This window comes from Monodon monoceros, unplaced genomic scaffold (genome assembly GCF_005190385.1).
Source record: "Monodon monoceros isolate NGI ecotype Baffin Bay Population unplaced genomic scaffold, NGI_Narwhal_1 Super_Scaffold_8, whole genome shotgun sequence".
Lineage (NCBI taxonomy): Eukaryota > Metazoa > Chordata > Mammalia > Artiodactyla > Monodontidae > Monodon > Monodon monoceros.
In genome coordinates this window covers 15,836,342-15,863,637 of record NW_021703785.1, presented here as the reverse complement: position 1 = coordinate 15,863,637, position 27,296 = coordinate 15,836,342, and the positions used below count along the sequence as shown (strand labels likewise).

General features: G+C 38.3%; 1 protein-coding gene across 1 annotated transcript in view; it reads left to right on the top strand.

Moving 5' to 3' along the window:
• Window positions 1-27,296, top strand: part of GPC6 (glypican 6) — a 1,074,747-nt gene that overhangs the window by 519,906 nt on the left and 527,545 nt on the right. Inside the window, exon 3 of the mRNA XM_029210314.1 lies at window positions 11,069-11,460. Within this exon, the coding sequence (XP_029066147.1) occupies window positions 11,069-11,460 (392 nt within the window). The remainder of the gene's footprint in view (window positions 1-11,068; window positions 11,461-27,296) is intronic.

The window sequence follows — 27,296 nt, the reverse complement described above, 5'->3', positions numbered from 1 at the left end:
TATCATTTATTTATTTTTACAAAATTGGGATTGTACTTGATACATCCTTTTGTATCATTTTATATCTTACCAATTTCTGTCATCATGTCTTAGATGATGATTCATGGTAGATTTCCCATGAATCTGGTAAAGTTATGTTTCAGGACACTTCACTTGAATAGACCCTGTCCAAGGTCCTATGCCTTATTTTGTATTTGTAATTTTGTATTATATTTGTTTAAAAGGTTTTCTAAACTTATAAGCTTCAATTCTCATATTATCTATAGAGTCTGTAGATTCTGAAGCCATACTGCCTGGGTCTGTAATCCCAGCTACACACCTGTTAGCTATGTACCTTGTAAGTTACTTAACTTTTCTGTGCTTCTGTTTCCCCAAATGTAAAATTCAGACGATAATAATAACTATCTCATAGGGTGGCTGACAAGATTAAATTAGTTAACACATGAGAAGCCCTTTGAACTGTAGCTCACTCATAGTGCTTAGTAAGAGTTAGCTTTTAAATGTTCTTTAAAAATAATTATAAACGTCACATAATATTTTACAGTGTGGATTAGTCATTCTTTGGGGATTTTTAATTTTTCTCTCCTTTTTGCTAAAATAAATAACAGAGGAATATCTTTACACACATAGTTTTGACCTTACTTTGCATTTGAACCATCTTCTTTTATTAGAGGTATCCTGCATTTCACTTTTTCTTTAAAAAACAACAAAGACAAGTAGTAGATAGCAAAAAAGTTAACATTCTTCTTTTGCAAAATGTAGATAGTTAAAAACAACTCAAAACTGAAGGTGGGGTATAGCAAAATATGTGAATATATTATGATTTGATTTATTTTTTAAAACTTATACTTTGTACTGACTTTTGCTTTCATTTAAACATCTGTTAAGCAAAGTAAAAAAGTCCTTTTTATTCCAGGACTTTTCACATGTTTTTTGGTATTGCAGGTTTTTGATGGGCCAGAAAGGATACCACTTAATAAGTTAGTGTTAAATTAAGATATAATATTTTCACAAAAACTGTTATATTTAATTATGCTTTTGCAACTCAGCATTTCCCAATACACAACTTCTTCCTCCTGTTGTCCATGTTATGTGCTTAACTGATGCCCTGATTAGACTTTTGTAATCATTCCATTTCCCTTTGTCATGAATTAATTTGGACATTATCAGACCTTCTTCCTCCCTCTTCCCATACCGTACCCCTCCTTCCCTCACCATGGGATAAGCCCCTTGTCCTGAAGGCAGAGGGTGACTGGGGAGGGGGTGTTAAGTGGTGGAAAAGGAAAAAGAGACGGAAGACAAAGGAAAAGAGACTAGCACACTCTTATCCCCCAGGACCACTGCCAGTGTTCTTCATGTACTCTTGACACTGACCAATGCTTGGCTGCTTTCCCAAGACCAGAACACTAATTTTCTACTGCAGGAAAAGAGAGAAGGGAAAGTAACTGAAGGGAAGGAGAAAATAGGGTCTTTCCTGATGTATAATATGGCTTCTCCCTCCATCATTATTACTCTTTTCCCTGCCCATTTCATCATCAATCATGCATTGACCTAAAATGAAAGTATTAGAGAACAGAGAAGGGCTGCAGTGACTTTCAGTCTTGGCTATACTTTGGGATCACTTGCAGAGCTTGAAGATATATCGATAGCTGGATCTCACTCTGATGGATTGTAATTTAGTCTAGAATGCAGCCTGGGCATCAAGATTTTTTTATTTTTATTTTTTTTAATCAAGATTTTTTGTGAGTGATTTTAATGGGCAGCCAAGAGGGAAAAAGAAGTAAATTTCATTTGGTTCTTCTTCCTTACTCTCCCTAAAAGCCTCCATAATCTCTTGTTCCAGTACCCCCAGGTCCTTATCATTGACTTTTCACCTACAAACTACCTTTAGCCCCACTTCCCAGAGTTCACCCTTAGTGGTTTGATATTGGAGAGGTGTGTTCTACCCTCTGGCCCAGTGAGTAGTTGGGTGAAGAAATCAGGGGAGCTGGAAAAAGAACTGGATTTGTAAACAGAGAAATATACTATGAAGAGAGCATATACCCCATGCTGTGGGTAATGTCATCAGAAAAAAATGGAAGCAGGGTGTTGGGCAAGGCCTAAAGAACACTGTCCGTAGGCCAAAGCTAAGGAGCTGCGCGATGATAGAGGTGAACTCAGAAAACATCCCCGATTTCAATTTCATACGCGTTGCTTAGGGTGAGATACAAATACCATCGGCAGTCTCAAAACACTTGTTTGCTTTTGGTAGCAACCGTCAGCAACTTTCAAACTTAACCCGTGACTCCCAGCATTAATAGTTTATCTATACCACCTTGTGAACATAAGTGCCCTAATCAGTCTTTCTTACTTTAAAAGAGATCTTTGGGAGAAATAACCTACCAAGAAATAAAACATTTATCAATCTAATGTGTAAAAGATCACTAAGTATAGAAAACATTTCACCTTGTGAAATGTGAATTCAAATCAACAATTTCCATAAACTGCTCTATTGCTTCAAATCTCCCTATATTGGCCAATTACAGAGTGCTGCTTCCAGGTAACTTTTCTTTTTGCAGCTGAATTACACACCCGATTCTGAAAAATCTCCTGGCTTTGGGTCTCTTCAGCTGACTTTACCTTAATGGTATTGAATTAAAGGACTTCGTTGCAAGATATTGGTTATTTTTAACAAATACTCATGATTGTAAACTGATGACTTTTCATTAAAAAGTTCTTCATGGAAAAGTCTAGTCAACTTGATTAGATACCTTGGAAGAATATAGAATGGTGGTGTCCAGTTGAGCTGAATAATGTGTTTAAAAATGCATTTACTGTATCCTAAGTTTGGGGGCATTTTTTTTCCTGACTTATTGGTTAGAAGTATTTCCCCAGAACTCTTAACGTTTCTAGTTATTTAGATATAGTTTATAAGAATTTCTAACATACAATGGGAGTAATGTAGTGAAAATAACCTTTGGATTAATATAGCAAACAACTTTTGACTTCTGTATTGTAACATTTTCAATAACTGATATATTTATTATTTTTTGAAAATAATTCTCCTAGATTTATTATGAGCATTTTATTTTGTTGTAGGGCCTTGTACGATGTTAAAAGATTGTTTAAATTTTTATTTTCATTAATTATCATGAAAAGAAATTTGAAAAAGAAAATTGTATTATTTTTTTAACCTTAACCTAGTATCAGAGGAGAGTGTTATTTTTTCTTTTCCTTTTTCATTTTTATACTGTCTATTTTACATTCCAGGTTTATTGTAAGATTTTCTCCTCATGAAAATCTTCAGGGACTCATTAAACCACAATCTTAGAAAAATTTAGGGTGTCTACTTTAAAATCACTAAAGTCACCTAAATCCTCTAAATCATTTAAGTGATTTAAGAATTTACTTTTGGATTTTAGTTACCTCGCAGGGGAATATAAAGAGATGAACAGGCTGCAGGGCTGTCAGAGCAAATTTTAACATATAAGATAAAATAATGGAGGAAAGAACTTTTATTCTACTACTAAGAGATAACAGACTAATAATTAAATTGCCTTCCTACTTATAAGAATTCAAAGGCACAATACATTCTGTTTGATTAATTTATCTTAAAACATTTCACTTAGGATTTTTTTTTTTTTTTTTTTTTTGCGGTACACGGGCCTCTCACTGTTGTGGCCTCTCCCGTTGTGGAGCACAGGCTCCGGACACGCAGGCTCAGTGGCCATGGCTCACGGGCCCAGCCGCTCCGTGGCATGTGGGATCTTCCCGGACCGGGGCACGAACCCGTGTCCCCTGCATCGGCAGGCGGACTCTCAACCACTGCGCCACCAGGGAAGCCCTCACTTAGGATTTTGACCCTTTATGCCAGGGATTGGCAAAATTTTTTGGTAAAGGGCTGGATATTAAATATTTGGAGCATTTTGTTCCCATATTCTTTGCCATTGTTGGTTTATACTTTGCTTGTTTGAATTTATTCAAATGTTTAAATGTATTTGTTGATAATATATACATGTTATTATAAAACAATATCTACAATATATATGTATATATATGTTATAAAATGGGACGTATGTAAAGTCAAATATTTTTAGCATCCTTTTGCATACCAGTCACTGTTCTGTGCGCTGTAGCTGTAATCACAGGTTCGGTCACTGATTTTCTTCTAGTGGAAGCCACTCCTTTGAGGAAGATATACCAACCCTAGGGATTTGCATGTGCTCTCCAGTTTCAGTTATCTACATTAGCTAATTAGTATTAGTGGAAAAATAATCACACATGAAAATTATTTTTAAAAGATAATTTAGATTTGATTTTAGAATGCACTTTGCAATTTATATTTAAGTATGGTTTTACCCAGTGTCCCAGGAGTTTATTATACTTCTCATTAATTATTCAAATCACAGTGTGAAAATTGGACTTCGTGTAAACTACAAAGCTGCCCTGCTGTCCTGTTGTCTCTTAGAACTCACCCTGTCAGCAGTGGTTTGGAGCTCTGGGTCGTGCGCCAGTTTAGTGGTCTAGGGCAACTTGCTTAACATTTCTGGGCCTCAATTTCCTCATCTACAGTTTGATTATAATAATCCCTCAAACAGGAAATCTGTAGATTACTACTGTTAACTCACTTTGAAATTATATAGGCTTCTGTTAATTCCTGGGATGAACTGACTGACTAAATCATAATGCGTATTATAACATAATAAACGTAATCTATGAAAACATACACACACACACCCACAGAGCAAGAGAAAGTATGAATTAAGAGATAAAGAAGGGGCAAATCACAAATGAAGTTTTGCTTACAGCAACTTCGTCTCAGTAATTACAGATTCTGATTTCTCCCACATTGAATAAATTGTTATTTTGAAAATCATTTTATTTAATTTCAACCCCATAATTTTTAAAAATGCCTACTGAGGGTCTGTTTCTTACACAAAAACGCAACTGATGTTTAAGAAAGACTACAAAGATGATATAATAGGATATCTATTCAAAATAGTTCTCCTCTTTCCCTGACATAATTATTTAACCTGAATAATGACGAAATAAAACGTGGCAGTGTCTTGGTCACTGAAAACAACAGAGTTCCAAACTGTGTTTATTTGACCAGCTATTGGATGGAAGGAGGCTTCAGTGCAGTGTAGGAGACAGGGTGGTTTAAGAGTTAACTCATGCGAGCCACTGCCTAAGTGAAGCGCGCGAGTGAATGTGAATGCAGGCAGCTTGGTGAGATCGTGGGCCGTGGGGTTAAGGCCCAGCAGGACCAGCAGCAGGAGAGGCAGCAGTGAAACCAGGCAAAGCATGGCTCAGAATAGGCAGAGATGTCCAGAGAGGAAGCGAGGGTCTGATAGAGCCGTCTTGACAACCACCATACTTTTGAGCAGAGGCCACAGGGCATTGTACCTGTAGATGCACATGACCGTGGAGCATGGGAGGATGTGAATGTTTATATATTTATAAATGCATGAGTTTGGAGGATGACCGTAGAGCACATCAGTTATGTCTGCTCTAAGATGTGGTTGTAGCATCTCTCTCCCACAGTGATTACTGTCTAAGAGGAGCCTGGTCCACGTGGAGTCGGGATGTATTTCACTGGGTGTTCATGTTCACCATCTATTTGTTCGTTCACTAGTCACCACTTTTTAAGGCCCTACCCTGTGATAGGCACCATCCAGGAAATGGTAGTATTGGTCACCAGCAGTCTTACCTGTGAATAGGATGTGTGTTTCAGCTCCTTTCACTTAAAGCACACACAGCTCCTCAAGTTCATCTTGTAAATAAATTGCGAGGCTGATGAGGTCTAGAAATGTGCTGGCTTTTTCTTGGAATGTTTTGATAGCCTCTTTCTAGGCTTCTGGAATTTATCAGTAGAAGGGTGGTGCTCAGTGGGTAGGGTGAGTGTGATTTTGTCCCCCTGGGGGACATTTGATAATGTCTGCAATTTTGTCATCACTTCTGGAGAAAGGATGTGCCAATACCATGTAGTAGGTGGAAGCCAGGGATGCTACTTATTATCTTACAATGCACAGGACAGACACCCAACAACGACTGTCCAGCCTAGGGAATTCCTGGTGGTCCAGTGGTTAGGACTCCATGATTTCATTGTGAGGGCCTGAGTTCAATCCCTGGTTGGGGAACTAAGATCCCACAAGCCGCATGGTGGGGCAAAAATAATAATAATAAATTTAAAAAAATTTTTTTTAATTTTAAAAATTAAAAAAAAAAGATTGTCCAAGGAATAGATACGCAGACGTACAGAATGGACTTGAGGACATGGGGAGGGGGAAGGGGAAGGGTAAGCTGGGACGAAGTGAGAGAGCGGCATGGACATATATACACTACCAAATGTAAAATAGATAGCTAGTGGGAAGCAGCCGCATAGCACAGGGAGATCAGCTCGGTGCTTTGTGACCACCTAGAGGGGTGGGATAGGGAGGGTGGGAGGGAGATGCAAGAGGGAGGGGATATGGGGATATATGTATATGTGTAGCTGATTCACTTTGTTATACAGCAGAAACTAACACACCGTTGTAAAGCAGTTATACTCCAATAAAGATGTTTAAAAAAATAAGATAAAATAAAGTAAAATAAAATAATGTAAAAAAAGATTGTCCAGCTCAAAATGTCAACAGTGCTGAGGCAGAGACCCCTGGTGTAGAAGACTGGCATCCAGCTGCCCATTCCACATAAGCCATGACCTGCCAAGGGTGACATTGCATGTGGCAAGGACTCCCTGTGCAGCACCAATCTTCTTATAGAGTCTCAGCGTCTGGGGAGTGGGGAGAAGTGGGTCATTTAGGGACCATGTGTAAGTCTACCAGAGAAGAGAGTAAATGGCGCTGGGGTTCTTCTTCCTCCTTATCCCAGCATTTCCCTGCTGGTCACATCAGGTTATGATGTAAGCAAGGGGACTTTGAAAGGAGAAGTCATCTCAGAAGATATACTTGAAAGCTGACAGGTGTGTGCAGAGGGAAGGACTCTCCTAGTCACTTAACCTTGAAAAGGGCCTGGGTCGGGGGCAGGGTGGTAGCTTTCCTGTGTCTATGAAACATAGTCCTTATAGGATACCAGCTTTCTGAATCATTTACCCTCCATGCCAGCAACTTGAGGTTTTTCCTTAGCCAGAGCTTGGGTTCTGGGCTGGCTGAACTGATTTAGCATGCTTTTGTGGAGAGGAGGACAGAAAGAAAGAGATTACGAGAGTAACACACTCAACACAAATATGTGGGTTTAGGGAAGCAAATTGACTATACCTGCTTCCCCTGGTGAGACAGATGCTGTCTGTGATCATGCATAGATACAGTCTCCACTGACACCAGTGACCAAAGCTTTTCTCTCACTGGGTTCTGAGATGATGTGGATTTACACCACCATCTGAAGCACCCATTTTAAATGACCTTTCAATGAGAAGTGTTTTGGAGAGCATGAGAATAGAATAGGAAGATGCTACAATTTCTAGGTTAATGCTAAACAGTGTTTGATCCAGTTGCCATGCCCAATCCCCCTACAATAATATTAACTAGATAACACTTCCAGCTTAAATGGGCCAAGCTTTTGCTGTTTTGTGCGGACTGCAGATTCCTTGAGAGCCCTTAGTCTGCCTTTCTCTTCGTGTTTGCACCTCCCCTTGGTCCTGTGTGCACCTTACATTTTGATGCATTCATTTGGAGGCTTTATTTGAAGCCTTTCTTAGATATCCTTAGGGCACCTTCTGGCTCCTAGGAGTTGATTTTTGCCCCTTAAGAGGCCTCTCCAAGCGATCAGTGGCATGCATAGACTTTCTTTTTGCTTTTGGAACAGTGGTGGTTTTTATCTACAAGATTGTTCTCCCACTTGGGGCAGTCTGCCCCGCAGCAAACAGATGTTCACATCCAGATCTCCCCTCTAGATGAATAAAATCCTCCCAGAGGCTACTGCTGGCTGGAAGAAATTCTTTTGTGCATCTATAAAGCATAACTGAGCCCTAAGCAACCACCTTTGATGTATATTTTGTGATTGGGGAAGGGAAAAATTTTTAAAAACATCTTTATCTGCCAAACTTTTACACATGAGAACTTTTGTTGACTGAAGCCTTTATCCACTGTGAGCTTTGACCTCTCCCATTAAGCAAAGGGTTAGATTGAGGTTTTTTTTTTTTTTTTTCGTTATATGGCTCTTCAATTTTATTCTCTATGCTGTTTGGGCATAATACTTTCTCAGCAAAATGGGTGTGATAACTGTCTTCCAAATCCCCATCTTGTTTGGTTTGCTGAGACAGTTTTCATCCAAGCATAAAATACTTTGTTCAAAAGGTGGAAGTTTAAGTCTGTGGGCATGCTAAAAATGAAATGAGATTACTTATTTTTTGGAGGACATTAGTTTTGCCTCACTACCTTGGATTCCCATCTTTCATAAGATCTAAGATCAATGTACTTTAGGGTACCAACATTTTTCGTAATTGCCTAATGCATTAACATCCTTCAATACCAAGTATTAACTTTGACTGTGAGATCACTAAACCATATAATGATTTTGAACATGGAATAATAACTTGACTTTTGAGGACCACTGAAGCTAAGAGCAAACTTTTGAGACAATGACATACCCTTAAACACAAATTTAATCCTGGAATCTAATAATAAAATGTTTCTTGAGCCATATTTATGGAAATATGATAACTTAGTTTCTATATTCAATTATACTAATTTAGGCATAAAGACACAAATCACAAAGCACAGTGAGTGGGCAATCTGATTTTAACTCTTCAGCTACAAAATGGTCATAAGCCTAATATTTAATTTTCCCCGTGTCAGGAGAGGAAAAGTCTAGGAATGTTACCTTCTATAAAAGAAAAAACAAAATTTTCATCGCTGCAGAGAAGGATTTATACCTGAAATCTTTGGAGAACAATGAGAACCAGAAGATTTTTCTTTTTTCTTTTTTTTCTCTTGCAAATCCAGATCACACTACTGATTACTGACATTCATTGCTGAAGGCAGTACTCTGTTTTCAGTAAATTAAGCTTTTATTTCAGAGTCCAACAAAATAATTGACCTCAAAAAGAAGATAAATGAATAGGCTATCCTGAGCTCGTGATGAAAATCTACTTTCCAGTCTCATTGTATTAGTATTTTTCAATTCGGTGATTTTTCCATTCTTTCATAGTTTCTTTCACAATTATAACACCTTTCGCTCTGCTCCTATATGAACAAGGCCAAGCTATTTTCATTCTTGGTTTCAAGACTGAAAGGTTTTACTATGCTATTTTTATGCTTTGTTATTAATATTAATAATTTAATATAGTTTCCATTTTAGGATAAGTTACTAGTAAATTTCTGAAAAACTTCTGAAATGTTTCTTATTTCATAAAATCATAAATAACATAGACATATAGCATATATAAATATTTTGATTAATTAATCCTTTGACAGTTTTGAACATTTTTGCCCTAAGTGATTTTCCTTAATGAATCCTCGAAGATTAGGGAGGTTTAAAACTATTTAGCCTGATTTTTACATTTGGGAAAAATTAAAATAAGAACTATTTGGTGCCTTGAACAAGATTACACAGGGGTGATAAGCCATGACTTTCAGATAATCCCTCAGTTTTTGCTACCAGTGTAGCAACATAATTTCTGTATTTAAGAAAAAAAAATGTATTCTTTCGTAGTAAGAGGATAAACATTGAACAGAGTCCTTTTTAAGATTTAGTGTATTGGTTTTATTTGAAAACAAATACAAAATAATCACCATTATAGACACCATTTTATCAAGACAGTGATTCAATGCTATATTATTTGGAATTGAAGTAGCTAAATCAAGTGCTTCTTCAGGCACCTTCTGATAAAGACAAAATTAGGTGTAGCTTCCATAGAATTCATAGAGACAGTCATTGCTTTTTCTCCCCTGCATCTCAGGAAAAGAATCCCACAAGGCCCTAGAAAAACGAAGAGGTTTTTATTTGATTCCTACTGGGATTCCTTGAGGTATCCAGGACTTGCTTTTTCCCCGGCTTTAACTGAGAGGGGCCGTAGCTTCTGGGAATAAAAGGGAACTGTAGGAGGTAAAGCAGAATTACTCTGTTGTTGGTAACTTGGATTTACAGACTCAGAAGAATGATCTTTCCATAGCCTTTTTCCCACCCCGAGTCACATTCTCTGAATGGGATAAAACTTGAGCTTGCTCTACCTAGGCTCATTTGTGCAAATGGATAAGTATCATACACATATGCACTGCGTCTTGAGGGAGACTAATATGAGGACCTACCAGTACCCAGGGACGTTGTTTTTGCCATCCTATTTTTTTGCCTACTACTACTCCCAGAAACACTCAAGTGCTACTGCAGGATGGAAGAGGTCATTTCTTGGTAGACACCTTTTCATTTAGAACCTCTTAACCAGAAAGCCCAAATGCCTATATTTTATTCAAGTGCTATAAAATGATAGTGATAGGATGTGATGATAATGCATGGTACTTCATAACTTTCTTATGCATTATGGCAGCCTAAATTATGTTTACTATAGCCTTGGCTTTAAGTGCATTTAATTGCATTATGAATCTCTAAACACTGATAATTGATTGCTATATATAGCAACTACAAAGAGTCCAAATATTACATTAATTTGAATATCCCATTTATGAACTTTTCCAAGTAAAAGCAATTTAATTGAATTTGGTGGTAGAACAGATTTGTAAATAGACTGGAGCAAATGTTTTTACCACTTATGCATTTATTATTATATTAATGACAATACTTAGCCACATATTCTGATTTGAGTTAATATGAAACCATAGGATTTTCTAAAATTAACAATAAATGGAAATATAATTGAACCTTTTTGGAGGAGTATTAAATGGTAAATTCCTAATGTTAACGGATGTTCTTTCAGACAGAATCCCATGATCTTCTGTTTTCTTTGACTCAGAGAAGATCATAGATGTAGGTCAAATCTCATTTAAAATACTATCAGTTCATTGATACCTTAATCACAGGACACATTTTTCTTCTGTGAAAATAACCATTAGAAGCAGTTGTTTTTAAGGTAAGTAGATGTCTTGGACTTCCTAGATCTTGCTAATTTATGACTGCTTACTTGTTTTATCTGCAGAATTTTTCCGAGAGCTTCTGGAAAATGCAGAGAAGTCACTAAATGATATGTTTGTACGGACCTATGGCATGCTGTACATGCAGAATTCGGAAGTGTTCCAGGACCTCTTCACAGAGCTAAAAAGATACTACACTGGGGGCAATGTGAATCTGGAGGAGATGCTCAATGACTTCTGGGCTCGGCTCCTGGAACGAATGTTTCAGCTGATCAACCCGCAGTATCACTTCAGTGAGGACTACCTGGAGTGCGTGAGCAAATACACAGACCAGCTGAAGCCATTCGGAGATGTTCCCCGGAAGCTGAAAATTCAGGTCACTCGCGCCTTCATTGCTGCTCGGACATTTGTCCAGGGGCTGACCGTGGGCAGAGAAGTTGCAAATCGAGTTTCCAAGGTAATTGAAAATCTACTGTCTTTCTAATTAGCCTTTCTCATTTTTTGTTTGTTTGTTTTTAAAACCAACGTTTAAAAAAGAAATTCAAGATAAAAGTTCTCACTTACAGTGGTTCTTGATCTTAGAGAAATCAGTTAAATGTTAAAGCTTAATTCTTTGTGTGAGAGAAGCCAGGATTTCAAGCCATTGCGTGTGGTTTGAAACATAATGTCAACATTTATCAGCAATTCAGCAGAGAAGCTTTTATCAAAAAATGCGCGAAAACAGGTGTCTTGTAACCATGATCACCTGGCATTTCTGATCAGTTTTAAGGATGATAAATACTCATGAAGCAGTCCATCCAGAGGTTATAATCCTCTAGGAAGTCCCAAGGAGACAGTCTTATGGCGCTGGCAAGTGGAGGCAAGTTGTTGCTCCAAACACCAGCACCTGGCATTTCTTCTTCTTCATCACCCTTGTCAAAGTGGCCGAATTCCTTACTAGTAAAAGAATAGCTGACACCTGTAGAACTGGACTAGGGACAACTAATTAATGCAAAGTGTAGAATCTGGCAGAGAATTCTTTTCGTTATCCATTATCTTTGCAATTCAATGCCGTGTATTGCGTTGGGCTTATGAGAAAGATAAATCACTAACACACGTCTGTGCCCTTCCTTGAGGATGTCTCTAAACCTTTACTGCAAGGGGTTTTTTTTTCCACTGCTGTTTTTAAAGCATTGAGTGTTTCCTGTGTAGAGGATATATGCCTTCGTTTAAATTCTTCCTTGACATTCAACTGCTCTTATGAGATGAGCTTGCCCATTTATGAGGGCAGTCCAACAAGTAAACTGAAAGATGATTACTTTAAGAGGTAAAGTTAAAACAATAGATAACAGAAGTCTGGTATTATGTCACCCCAAGAAGGTCATGTTTGTACAAAGATTATTGCTAAATATTACTTTCTTACTGCAGGGTCGTGCCAAAGAGCCATATATTTTTTATAACTATTAGTACCATCCTGGCATGTTTCTTTTTTCCCCACTTTAATCTCCTCAGTATTTACATCTTGGTATCAAGATGTATATACCCTTAAAAATGTTTCTCTGTGGCTCTGTTTGTAAAATTCATAGCAATCCATTTTTTTAATTATCAATTCTTAAAAAGTTTACTTGAGCATATGGAAAGATTATTTGGAAGAACACTTTGATGAGGATAAACACAAGGGATTTAATAATATAAAGGGCCTATAACTTTAATGTTAAAAACAATTTTTTTATTGAAAATCAACAATATTCTAGATACCAAAGGAAATAGAACCCCAAAAGTGGATTAATAAGGAGTTGGCCAGGTGGAGTAATAAGAGGAAATATGATTATCTGGGAAAGTCTGTGAAATATAGATAGATATAAGAAATAAATATATATTCCATATATTCTTGAGAGATAGATTTTGTTTAAAAAAAGTTTAGTCACAGTAACTTCAAATTGAAGTCTTTGCTTTTATTGAAGAATGAGAAACGTGAGGTAAGAAATTCAAGGCATGGATTAATATATGCAATATTCCTAATTGTTTATGTAGAGTGTGCCTGAGTGTGAATCATGATTAGGTGCATATATTTTGGTCTGGGGAGGTCTCAGTGAGGTAAGAGAATATTTTCTATCAAAGCATCTAAAAAGCCAGAGGAGAGGTTGCTGCTGACTGACTGACTGTCTCTCCTGTATCTCAGAGGATGGCATAAACAACAGCCCGGAAATGGCACCTCCCCTTTGTCATTCCCCGACTGTCTTATTCTGAGGTCTTTGTGTACCAAAATCTAACGTGTCCACCTTCATTGTAAAGGTTGATATCATGGACCAACCATCAGTAGAGTATGACCTTTAGTTTTTTTACCAGATGTGAGGAGAGATATACTCAGCAACCCTGAGATCTTTCTTCCCTTGATTTCTTCATGACCAACATTCATCTGCAGAACAGCTGCTGTGGGTTTGCAGTGTAGTTTGTGGTCGTGTAACTATGAATGTTTACTGTTCTATGCAGGTATTAGCTTTTCTGACCTGAGTTTCATTAGCCCTAATCTACTCAAATCATAAATCCCATGCTGACATCTGGTCACTGCCTTCTAGTGGGCGGATGGATGGATGGATGGGTGGAGAGAGAGAGAGAGAGTTGGATGTGGATATATAGCCTTGGTTTAAAAGAAGCTAAGCAATTTTTTCTCAAATAATTTATGACTCAGGGATTTAAGTATTTTATCAGTGAACTTTCTCACCTAATGATTACCAGATGGTCTGTAGCTAACTAAATCAGATACAGATCTGCTAGTACCATTCGGGTGCTTATGACGATGACTTATGGCACCCAAACCATTCTCTGTGATAAGAATAAAATATTACAAGACTAACTATATTAAGAGGAGAAGCAAGAATTGTGTTGGACGTTTAGCCCTTCATATATCAGAAGTTTCCCTGTTGTCTGTTAACTGAGTGAGTTAGAGTTTGTGAAATGACTGCAGAAGAGTTAAGGAATTCAAGGCAAAATTCCCAAATAGCGATCCACAAACTTCCTTATCTCCTGCACCTTGGCTTGGGGGATATTTTTTTCCTTCAGTTTCTCTCTTCTCTTACAGTGGCTTCTTAAATCTAGGAAGGCATCATTAATAGCTTCTAATTAACTGTTTTGACGGGAAAATTTAGCTCTTTGGCAAAACACAGCAGTTTGACACAAATGTTTTGACACAACGTTTGGGGAATTTCCTTACCAGAAAAATGGAGGACTAATTTGTCAACGTCAACATAACTATTTTTAAAACTTACTCTTGCCATCTCAGATACGAACATTGTCTTTTTCCAGGCTTTGGATGGAGCAAGTTAATTTTAAATAACGATTTGAAAATACCTGTGCTATTGAATACATGCATATCTTAAAATTGCAAGTGTACCCCTGGACATACTGCTTCACATGTGTACAAATATATGTGTAGGATTCATAGTAGCCTTTTTACAATAACCTAAAAAGTAGAAATATCACAAATATCCCATCTGCATAAATGGTGATCTCTTCACACCATGAAATCCTATGGAGCATTGAAAATAAGTGAATTCTAGCCACATGTATGGATGAATCAATTGCAGAAATCTCATTTTGAGATAAAATAAATAAATAAAATCACCAAAGAATATATACCATTTATATAAAGTTTAAAAATATAAAACTACGCAATACATCATTTAGGAATTAAAATACAATAGATGTGGTAAAACTCTGAAGAAAACTTTAAAATGTTAAACACAAACATCAGATGGTAATTACCTCTAAGGATTAGGTTTGGAGGTATTATAAAGGAGAGATATTCAGAGGTTTCCACAGTTATCAATAACATACTGTTTCTTAAGCTCTGTGCTGTGTGTGTGTGTGTGTGTGTGTGTGTGTGCAGGTTTAAAATTTTTTTAATGAAAGATTAAAATGAGAGAGACTTCACCATTGTTCATCTATGATTCTTTCCATCTCTGTAGATATGATCAAGTCCCTGAGCTAGCCTCAGTGACTTCTCAGACTTACTGCTGTTTGTGGATTTGACCATTTACTTTCCATGTTCCATCCTGTACTCAATGATACCAAGTAGGCATGGGAGACAAAGCTCTAAAATGAACATAAAAGCACATTTTGATAATATAGTGGTCTTGAGAGAAAGGATCCAGGCTATTTTCTTTAGCATGGTCCCTTTTTTAAAGCACCACCTTTACCCACCTATATATACCCATTCGTGAATGGGAACTTGGGTGCCAGCAGTCCCTCTGAGGCTTGTCTAGCACTGTGACGAACAGAAAGAAGGCTGAGTAGAGATAATAACAGTTGTCTGCTTAGACTGAGCCTCCATTTTTCATCATGAAGGCAAGTGACTTAAGTGTCTTCACTGGTCCATCTTGATTCTATTTAAACAAAGAAGTCATGACTTTCATATCTTTTTGCTTTAATAAAAGTGACTTCTATGAGGAAAATCTGTAAATTGTGTCAGTAGCAACCACTTCAACTATGCAAATCATGTCATGGATTCATTCCAGACAAATTAGGTAGGTAATGGAATTGGAATCCATAGGACTTGAACTATTGCCAAATACTGTCATTTGTCTCTATCTATGTATCTATCTATCTGTCTGTCTAACTATTTTCTGTCTATTTTCTTATCTAAATTATTTCTGCCTTGTGGGTCGTGACTTTGAAAAGAATGTCTGGCTTTCGTAAGACCAGAATATTTGTATCAACAGTCACCTGCCTATGTCTGCTACCCATAATAGTATCTTTGCATGGAGAGCCTCTTAACTGGTCCATCCGGCTGAGTAAACAGTCTTGAATTAACAGTGTGTACCTAGAAAGCAATAAGCAGAGAGTCAATTTTCAATAAGTGTAGTTGATAGATTATGAGGCTGAAAAAATTTATCATCAAATTTGATGAAATGAAGCCTATGAAATACATCCATTCAGAACATTCCCTGATCAAAATGGAAAACCATTCTGAAGAATTTGCCATAGATATAGTTTACAAGGGAAATGGTATTCTATTTAGCTGTTTGCTTCTGAGATAGAATTTAAGATATAAACAAAGACCACCTGTTGTACCTGTCACCTGAATGATTTGTTTTGCTCCTTCTGTGGTGATGTTTTGTTTTTTTTTTGTGGTGATCTTTTGATTGGAGTTAATTTTTTTAGAGTCATCCAGAAATGAAAAAGACCATGAAGAGGCCTTAGGTGAATGAAAGCTTTTTTATTTCTTTTGTGGTCAGTGTATTCTCTTCTGTAATTGATGATTATCCAGTGTAGGTTAGTTCAATAACATACAATGTTAGGAAGAATAGGTAAACCTTTTGAAATGATCAATAATACGTTTACAACTTTTAAGTCCGCATAAATAAAATATGCTTGCTGTTTTATGATGATGGTGTGGGCATTATATTATATTTAGAAAGCACTTTGCCATTAATCAATAAACAATATGATAAAAAATAGTAACAAAATAACATTAGTACAAGAGGCCAAAACAACAAAAATAGCTTATTAATATAATTCATTGGAAACGTATGAATTTTACCATGGTCCAGGTGCAGTGATAAGCCCTGGAAATCACAAGAGTGTGAGGAAATCCAGGTTTCAGCGGAAGAAAAGAGCCTCTACCCTGAAGAGTAGCATATGGTGTTCTACAGAGGACTCCAGAGAACTAAGAGCTGAGGTCCCATTCTGATGAAAACAATTTGGTTACTTTGATTAAAACAATGAATGAAATCTTTCTTACTGATTTTAAGTTCTCTTGCGGAATGCCTAGCTTTGGTGTGTAATTTTGGAAAACAGTTAAGAGAGTGAAAATTGAGGAGAATGAAGCCATTTATTTCCAGTGCCTTAAAAGCTATTTGTGTATCCTTTCTTTTTAGTCTTTTCGTAGCTTGTGTCTGTTTCTAATAACCTATGCCTGTTAGGCTATTTTATTTAAAATTATACCATCTTTTGGAATTCCATTAAAATGAGTACATTTCTCCCCATTGAACCTAGATTTGAAGTTTTATTCATAATGAAAGGAGAAGGTAAGGGGTATGTCAATGTAACATAGCTGGAACAAGTTTGGGAACCACAGTTATGAACATACCTAACAGGTGTAATCTTTCTCTCCCCTACAGTCCAAGATGGGTGGTTATAATAGCTCAACAGTCATTTGATCCAAATGTGGATTCTTGTAAAAGTGGAGCCATTGTGGCAATTTAGCTCATGCCTCATCAATAAGCATTAGTTCCGTGTGTTTTATACGTCAAGTACTGTTGATAAGTTCTTAAGATACAAAGACTAAGCAAATTAAAGTACTTGCAAGTACTGATTGGGAGAGAGAGAGAAACAAATAATGTCAGTATCTAATGTGAGCATTCTGCAATAGATGTTTTGGGAACAGAGAGGAGAGGCACCTAGCTTAACCTTGGAGCGCAGGGAAACTTTCAGGGATATAGATGCTGAATGATGTGTTGAAGGATGCCTGGGCATTGGGACAGATGACGAGGGCACCTGGCATAGGGGAGGGTGCTTCAGACAGAGGCAACAACTCAGCAGAAGCACAGCGTGAAACCACAGGTGTGTGCAGGGAGCTGCAAGCGTGTGGTATTCCTGAGGCATGAAGTACAAGACAGTGAACAGGTAGAGATAAGACTGGAAAACCTAAAGGAACCCTTGAATAAAAACTGCCTATTTCACTAATGATTTTGTGCTTGTCTATTTTGCCTGCATAATTCAAAAGTAACCTTTCTTTTTTTTATTGAAGTATAGTCAATTTGCAATGTTGTGTTAGTTTCAAGTGTACAGCAAAGTGATTTAGTTATACATACATACATATATATTCTTTTTCAGATTCTTTTCCATTATAGGTTATTACGATATTAAGTAAAGTTCCCTGTACTATACAGTAGGTCTTTGTTGTTTACCTATTTTATATATAGGAGCGTGCATATGTTAATGCCAAACTCCTAATTTATCACCCCCCCACTATCCCCTTTGGTAACCATAAGTTTGTTTTCTATGTCTGTGAGTCTATTTCTGTTTTGTAAATAAGTTCATTTTTATCATTTTTTTAGATTCTACATATAAGTAATACCATATGATGTCTGTCTTTCTTTGCTTAAAAGCATTCCACTACGTTTGAGAGGCAAATGTGCTGAGTACCTGCTATTCGCTGGGCATTGTTCTGTAAGAAACAGGAAATAACAATGAACAGCATTGTCCTTGAGGAAATCACAGTCTATCCAAAAGAGATAGAGGTGTAAAAGTTTCATTGTGGCACAAGGGATCAGGATGAAGATAGAGGTGTGGGTAAAATGCTATGTGAATCAAGAGAAATGCATGCTTCCCTTTGCCTTGGGAAATTGGAAAAGGCACCTTAGAGTAGGTTATAGTCAGACTTGGACTTACAGAATGAATAGGATCTTACAGAAGAAGAAAAGATCTAGGGCTTTCTTGCCAGGGACCCAGCAGGTTCAAAGGCATGAGCCACGGAAGGTCCTGTTTTTGTGGAGATGGGGCCAGGAGGTAGATCTGGATCATATTATTTGAGCTTTGTATTTCAAGCTAAGGAATTTGAAGGACACTGCATAGGCCAAGAGGTGATAGCTAAGATTTTTCAAAAGGCAAATATGTGGTCAGATTTTTACTTGTGAAAGATCGTTCATGGAGATGATAAACTGGAGTGGGGGAAACTGATGGTGGGTGCAGGGGTGGAAACTATTGTCATTGCCCAGGTGAGCAGTGATGAGACCTGAGTCCAAGCAGGTGGAGTGGAGTGGAGCGTGCATCTGGAGAAACAAAGGAACAAACAGGCAGGGTATAAATATGGTGTGTCTTCTCAGATTGTTCCCCCAGCACCAAGCACATTTCCTGGCATGCTGTTTGTTCCCATTTAGTAACAGTTGTCTGCCTGCTGACTGGTTTGAGGAGCACCAACACAGAAATGTTTGTTGGCAAAGAATTTAGCTGGAGAAAATAGAGAACGGGATCAGATGAAACATCAGGGAGTATAAATATTTAAAGAGGATACAGTAGGGCTTGCCTGGTGGCGCAGTGGTTGAGAGTCCGCCTGCCGATGCAGGGGACACGGGTTCGTGCCCCGGTCCGGGAAGATCCCACATGCCACGGAGCGGCTGGGCCCGTGAGCCATGGCCGCTGAGCCTGCGCGTCCGGAGCCTGTGCTCCGCAACGGGAGAGGCTGCAGCAGTGAGAGGCCCATGTACCCAAAAAAAGAAAAAAAAGAGGATACAGTAAAGGAAGACAAATGACCCAAAGCATATTGTCCTGAAAGTAGAGGGAGAGGGGCACTCAAGAAATAGGGTAATCAACAGCATCAAATGTCATAGATAGTCAAATGGGAGGGGCAGAGAAAATAGACCTTTGATTTGGCCATAAGGATGCTACTAACTTTAGCAAGTGCAGTTTGACTAGAGTGGTTTTAATTGGTTGAGAAGTTAACTCTTCTGCCCCTGTACTTTCTAGAACAGGCTGAACAAAGCATGGTCCATGGACTGGAGCCCATCCATGAGCAGACTGTTATGGTTCTGTAACAAGTACAAAAATTAAAGGCATTTTAAAAATCTTGATAGCAATTTCACATTGCCCCAACATCCAAGACCCCACCAGTTGACTCTTCTTAAATGTTGTTGAACTTGCACGGTGTGTCTCCTTGGCGTGAGGTGCGTCTTACTTATGCTCTTGAGGATTAGATATCAGGTCGTGACATCCTGGGAAAAATCAAACAGCCAGCCAAAGCCTGTCCAGATCCTTTGAGCCTCAAACAGGTAGCTTGAAATGTACTATTCCAGAACAGTGCTAAGGATAGGAAAACAGTGAACGTATATTGATTGATTCTGTTGGTGTGTTTGAGCTTTTTCCTTCCGTATTCAGCCTCCCTTTACCCCTCTTTGCGCCTCCCTGCCCTAACTTTCTTCCCCTGGGGTGCTTTCTCTACATTGCCAACCATGATGGGCTCTCATAAATCCACTTTGATTGGCATGTCTGCCGTTTGCCTGTGCCCTGCAAGTACAACAATTCCTCTGGGGCCATGGAAGACGTGGGTGACAAGCAGACGTCTTTGTTACTAATAGGGAACATCCACGGGTGAAATGTGCCAATTAAGGTACAACACAAATAAAAAAGGACCAAGTTTAAAACTCTAGTGCTGTAACTCAAAGGATGCTGCTTCTAAAATGGCTTCATAAAGAAAAATGGACCTAACAGTTTATCCCAATGTCAGTGCTGACTCTGTTCTTGGATAATTATCTCTGAATGCATGTATGCTTTTTCTACCAGAAGGTTCTGTGAAACAAGGTTTGAACAATAGTCTTGCTGTAATTACTTTCACGTGCAAAAGCGCGTTCAGAGTGCTGACAGGAGACGTTGCAGGCTGTGTGATATCATAGCTGAACTTGAAAGTTTGGAGGATTTTTCTTTTATTGTCCCATCTTCAGAGATTCAATGTTACAAGGACATTCCCTGAGGCAGTATCAGGCACTGAGGAGGTTTATGAGCCAAGATACACATCAAAAATAATTTTAATAAAGCTTGACAGATATATTGCATTAATAGTGCTGACAGAGAGGAGCAGTACTTATGTAGAGAGTATGACATGTTGGTATTTTTTTTTTAATTGAGGTATTAGGTCATACAGATATTTGACTGTAAGAAAGACTGGGGGTATGTTATTACATACCGTAGATTTTCTCCACTGTTATCTTTGTGATGACAAGCAAGGGTTATTCCCCTTCATGCGTATGCCTTATACCTCTCCGTCTTTTTTTTCTGTGGTACGCGGGCCTCTCACCGTTGTGGCCTCTCCCGTTGCGGAGCATAGGCTCCGGACGTGCACGCTCAGCGGCCATGGCTCACGGGCCCAGCCGCTCCGCGGCATGTGGGATCTTCCCGGACCGGCGCACGAACCCGTGTCCCCTGCATCGGCAGGCGGGCTCTCAACCACTGCGCCACCAGGGAAGCCCTATACCTCTCCGTCTTGATGAGTGATAGTCAGTGCAGACACAATGGGTCAATCCCAGACACCTAGAAAATAGTCATCATCCCAGACAATATCGAAAATCTACATTTTCCTGTACCTAAATTGGATAACCAAGAGTGAAAATGGACAGTTTAGAGTGTCAGTAATTGGATAATGGTGGCTTTGACCTTTAGAGGTGAGTAAAACTGTAGATGCCCCAAGTTAACATCAGCTGACACTTAAGTGGCTGGCATAAACAGATTTTTAAAAATTCATTTTCATCCTTGCAGGAATATGCTGCATGTCAGAAGTGCCACTGTCATAGTTAATACTCAGCAGATAGCAAGATTTTATATGGAAATGTAATCCTCTTCAGTTCATTATGTCTTAAGTCAGGAAGGCAAACTATCCTGTGTTCATCTTGTAGAGGATTTCGGCAATCAAAGAAGGTCATTCAACATTTTAAACTTTCATAAATACAGTCATTACGGAAACATTATTATTCTGCGTATCATTCTCATAGTAGGTATAAATATGAGTTTCTCCATAAAGAAATATGTCCATTTATAAATAATGGGTGTTAAAACGTTCCTCGTTTGCTCTCAGCTTTCTAAAAACACATCCTCTTGCTAAAAATACTTCTAGATGCAAGGCAACATTTATTTTACTGTTTTTCAATGAAAGTGGGCTACACTTAGTCAGAAATATAGGATTCGATACTGCTTTAAAAATTAGTAGAAACCAAGCGCTCTGCGGAAGTCCTTTCCTCTTAGAGTTCTGTTGCTCAAGTTGAAGGCTGGGCCAAAGAGAATCCAACTGTGCTTGCAATAAAGTGTTTTATTGAAAAGATGAACCTTATGGTATCCTGCAGCATTTGTAGGCAGAAGATAACTGTATAAAATATTTATGTCAGTATTTCCATAAGGAATGAGAAATATCTATTTTGGAGTGGAGAAAAAAAAGTACCCTGGCATTTTGGCTGGGATAGCAGATAGAATACAGATTGAAAGTCTCTCTTATTTCTTTTCTTTTTTTTTAAAGTGTGAAAGTGATAGGGTTTTCCGTAGAAAGTCTGATATACCAATTGTTTAATAAATTATAAAGCCTTTGACTCTCAGCTATCCAGGGTCTCCCTCCTGATCAATTTATAGTTCATCACTTGTTTTGTGATTATGAGAAAAAGGGAATTGGGGAAATGAGATAATCTTGTAAATCACTCAAGCCAAGTGAACATTTTTGTCCCTTCAAATTACCAAGACGGTTCAAATAAAACTGTCACCTAGCTTAAATCACCTGGATATTTACTTTTTGTTGGTGGTCAGAAAAATAGTATTTTCACATGTTTTTTCTGACTATAAAATCAATATGTGCTCATCCAAAAAGAAAAAAAAAAGAAAATGTGGAGAGTGCAGAAGAATACAAAGAAGAAAGCAAAGTAATCCTAAATTCCCACTAACCAGTGTCAAAAGTTTGCATTTCTAGTGTTTTTGTAGCTCTAAAATACTTTTATCTTATGTATTGCTAAATCATGGGGGATACTTAATACTGGGTCCTACTTTTTTCACCTCAATAGCATTTCTATTAAAAAAATCTTTTAAAGATTTATTTTACAATCTAAAGGATTTGCTTGCTGCCAGTATATCTGGGCATCTTTCACAGTAGTCATTCCTAGTCATTCCCTGGACATTCTTTCTAAGAGAAGGAAACAACTGTAGTTTACATGTGTGCACACGTGGGTGTTTAACTCACTCTGCACTCAGTGCCAGCCTACTTGGGAGTTTTGTGACTCCCTTATCATGTATTTCACTATTGAAATTTCTTGGTTGATTTATACATACTCCAGACAGTTACAAGAATTAGAAGCAATTTTTTTGAGGGAACAAAAGTGTAGACATAAGGTAGAGGTAGGGATGAGGCTGATAGAAAAACGTTTATTAGAACTCCCTGACTAATACTTCCCATTGGGCCAAAAGTCACCATCAAAGGCAGACTGCAAACTGGCTTACAGACATGTTCATCTGGGCACACCTTTTTTTTTTTTTTTTTGCCATGCCATGCGGTTTATGGGCTCTTAGTTCCCCAATGAGGGATTGAACCAGGGCCCTAGACAGTGAAAGCACGGAGTCCTAACCCCTGGACAGCCAGGAAATTCTCGGCACAACTTCTTTAAGAGTTTGAATGTTTTAAAATGGGGAGGATTGACATAAATTGTGGATTGCTGCAATTTCTGAAGATATGACCAACCTGGGCCTGTATTCTGCATGGCAAAATCGGCTGGTCCTAAAGAATATTTACACGGAATTTGTTGTAGCGGGAGAATCCGTGCTGTGGTCTGACTTGGGTCTGATCACTCCTGTGGTTAGGTTGGCCTGATTCTGAAGTCAGCGTGGGCTGCCATCTATCACAGTGTTTGGCTCTTTTTATCACAACAGAGAAATGTTTCTCTGTACCTATGTGGTGTTTTTTGTTTTTTTTGTTTTGTTTTGTCTTGTTTTTATAAATTTATTTATTTTTGGCTGTGTTGTGTCTTCACTGTTGCGTGAGGGCTTTCTCTAGTTGTGGCGAGCAGGCGCTACTCTTGGTTGCGGTGCACAGGCTTCTCATTGTGGTGGCTTCTCTTGTTGCGGAACACGGGCTCTAGGCGCGTGGGCTTCAGTAGTTGTGGTGCGTGGGCTCAGTAGTTGTGGCTCGCAGGCTCTAGAGCACAAGCTTAGTAGTTTTGGTGCACGGGCTTAGTTGCTCCACAGCATGTGGGATCTTCCTGACCAGGGCTCGGACCCGTGTCCCCTGCATTGGCAGGTGGATTCTCAACCACTGCGCCACCAGGGAAGCCCTGTACCTATGTCTTTACTAAAAGCAAAATAAGTGAAAGATGAATAGGGTCTTGTTTCAGGAAAAAATAGTAGGAAGCTTATTTTATTTTTTTGGAAGTATACAATATTCTAACTATTTAATATGCAACTAGTAACTGTGATTCAAAAATACAGTCAATTAACTTCACCCATGGTTATTGACTCTGTAGCATTTGAATTTGCAAACCTTCTTCTAAGCTTTCTATTAGCCATCACTATGAGCCAAACTTTATTCTTTAATCAAATAAAAGCAAACCAGCCACTAAAAAAACCCCTGCTATTCCTGATGTTGGGAATCAGAGAAGAATCCTCTCCTTTAACGTCTTCAAGAACGTTCTTATCATATACACAACTAGAAGTTTACTCCTGCTGAAATGGATCTTAGCAAGCACAGGCCTAGAATTTTTCTGATCAGTGTCATCATAACATCATCACCATTATCAAATTCACTTCCTGTCTAATGTAAATGGAATCTAACAGTTATTGAGTGCTTGCCAGCCCTGTAGTAAGTACTTTTCACACACTGGCATTTAATCCTTGCATTAAACCCGTGAGATAGGCATGGTTATTGCATTGCATTTATTAGGTAAGGAACTTGGGATTGAATGACAAGATACCTATGCTGTAAATCCACACTGCTTCTCCCAGTGTTGAGGCTTTTCTGAATACAGCAACCCAGTATAAAACTCCTTGGTCTATGGCAGTGCTGTCCAGTAGGAGTAGGATGAAAATCAAATTCAGAATCTTCTGTAAGCACATTAACATAAAAAGAAACAGATGAAACCAATTTTAACAATAAATTTTTAACCCAGTATATCCAAAATATTTTCATGTAAATTTATAATCAATACAAAAATTAATAATGAGATATTTTAATTTTTTGTGTTTAGTCCAACTTTTGGCATGCATTTTATACTTATAGCAGATGTCAGTTTGAGACTAGTCATATTTCAAATGCCAGGCTAGTGGCTGATGTATGGGATGACTCAGATGTATAGTTTTAATGCATCATCCTCCTATTTAAAGCAAAGGATGTTAGGAATTCACACCAGGAAGTCTAAACCCTTGTGGTTGATTATTCATACAGCTCCTCTGGTTATGAGGAAAATAGAGAAAGATTCTGTCTTTTCATAATGCATTTTGGGCCCTGACTGGAACTCTGACATAAATAACAAAGACATTTTATTGAGAGATTTGTTCTCAGTCCCTCAAAGGCTGGCTCTGTATGTGGTTCTGCCGTGGCCCCTAAGTGTAATGAGTACCAGAAGATTGTCAGTCATCGTGCCTGAATTAATCTGCGGTTTTCAGTCTGCCCTGGGGAGGTGGAGGAGACTAATTAATGCAGGAGGTGGCAAGCATCTATGGATGTCAGCATCAGCAGTAAACAAAAGAAAGAAATGCCCAACTATTATCACGGGGAGCTCTCTGAGATATTTAATTCTTGAAAAGGGGCCCTAATGCTCATAAAGGTGGCCCATCACTGGATTAAATGACTCAAAACCACATGACTAATTGGTGTTTAGATTTGAGGGGACTTCCACACTTTTTTGGGGGGGCTTGATAAAGAAGGTACTTTTCAGGTGAAAGCCCCTGAAATATTGGCTCTCGTAGATTTCTCATAAAAACATTTTAGGGCATAGTTGTTTTTTTTTTAATTAACTGGAAAATTACAATTTCAGTCAATTACTATTTGGGTGCACAAAGTGGTGCCCTAGGGGTTGACAAAGTTGGCATTCATCCTCCCAAATGGTCTGTCACTGTCCGGGAAGAGCTTATTGAGAGAGGGATCCAACTCAATAATTCCTATTATGTAATTGATACTTTCCTCACCATGCCATGCTGCAAACTGTGACTTGTTAATGGTCTGTTTGTGATACAGAGAATCAGATCAACCTGGCACAGGCAACTGGCTCTGTGGCAGCTACCGTGTTCTGGATCCAGGCTCATCATACGTAGTGCTAGAGAGCTGACTTTGACTTGCTTTATAATTCTATTCATTATATTAATTTAGGGTATATAAACTGATGTATTGTGAGATTTAAATTCATTTTCCTCAAGAGAGCCCAGAATATTAGGTTAGCAGTTTTCTGAGCACAACTTTGACTCAGTTTCAGGGGACAGGTAATTTAATGTCAGCATCCCATAATTTTAGCTACACAATATCATCTTCTCTCGACTTTTCACTGCTGAGTCACAAATCTATTCGAAAGGGTACAAGTGTGTCAGAGTATTTCCGGTGGAGAGAAAGTTCCTGGATGATGTCTGTCTCTCTGCAGCCTCAAATTCCTGGTCTTCATTCCAACATCTATAGTTGCATTTCTTTTTCGATACTCAGCGATCCTACAAACTCAGTATTTAAAACTGAGCTTAATAATTTGGAGCAGAACTCTGTAGCCTCATTGTAGGTCATTTTCTTTCTGCGTTGCTTCCTGTTTGTATTTCTCCCTTTCCATTGCCTCAGTTTCTGCTAAAATCTGAACTCCAATCACATCAAGTGTAGGCTACTGCCCACTCAAGGCAACTTCCCCAGACTTCAGGCTGCATCCCTTCTTTTGGGAATCCTAAGAACATTTCATCAGTGCCATTTTGATTAAGTCGCTATCCTGTTCATAAATCCCAGCAGTAAGTGTCAATGTCTCCAATAACCTGGAATGTTTACTAAGTTCTTAGCTCTCTGCTAAGTGTAGACTTGACTGCCAGATCCTCTCATTCAACTTGCTGCCCTGTATCATTAGTCCCAACTCAATTTGTCTGAGCAAATGTATTCAAGCTTTGCCCCACATGGAAGTTTGGGTGACAGTTTCTCTGCCATTTTCCTTACTCGTCATGCCTTCCTCTCCCCTTCCCATCGAATTATCTCTCTTATTTCATTCAAAACTTGCTAAGACCTACTCATTGCCACTTCTAGTATCCCCAGGAAACTCCTTTCATCCATATCAGTTGTTTTTTTTCTTTTGCTCGCTTCTTTTCAGAACCTCTAGTCTAAGCTTTTGCCATGTTCTGTGTAGAGTTCTACATATGTTGCTTCAAAGTTTCCATGACATTTTCCTGTGCCATGGGCCTTGTCAACCTGAAGATTGTAACTTATCAAAAAAAGGAACATGCCTTCCATCTTTAATGCTCCTTAGAGCAAGCACTACTGCAATTCGGGTATGGTGGATGCTGAGTAAAGGTATTACTGCTGGTATATTACTCTTTTCCCTTCTTTAAGTCTTATCATGGTTGGAAGGGGTAATATCCATATGTCATAACATCTCCCACTTTATTGTAAATACTGCCCTGAATATTTCTGATTGTTTTAGAAAAGGATGTACTATGTAGGTCCTTCTAGAATTCTGCCACCTCTCCCCCCAAAATAAACTTAAATACTCAGTGCATGTGGTTACCCAACAGAACTATAGGTCCTTTTTATGCTTGTTGGGACATCCAGGTGGAAAGACATTGTAGACAGCTGAAATATTAATGACTGAATATAGGCTGAGAAGCCATGCATTCCCTTAG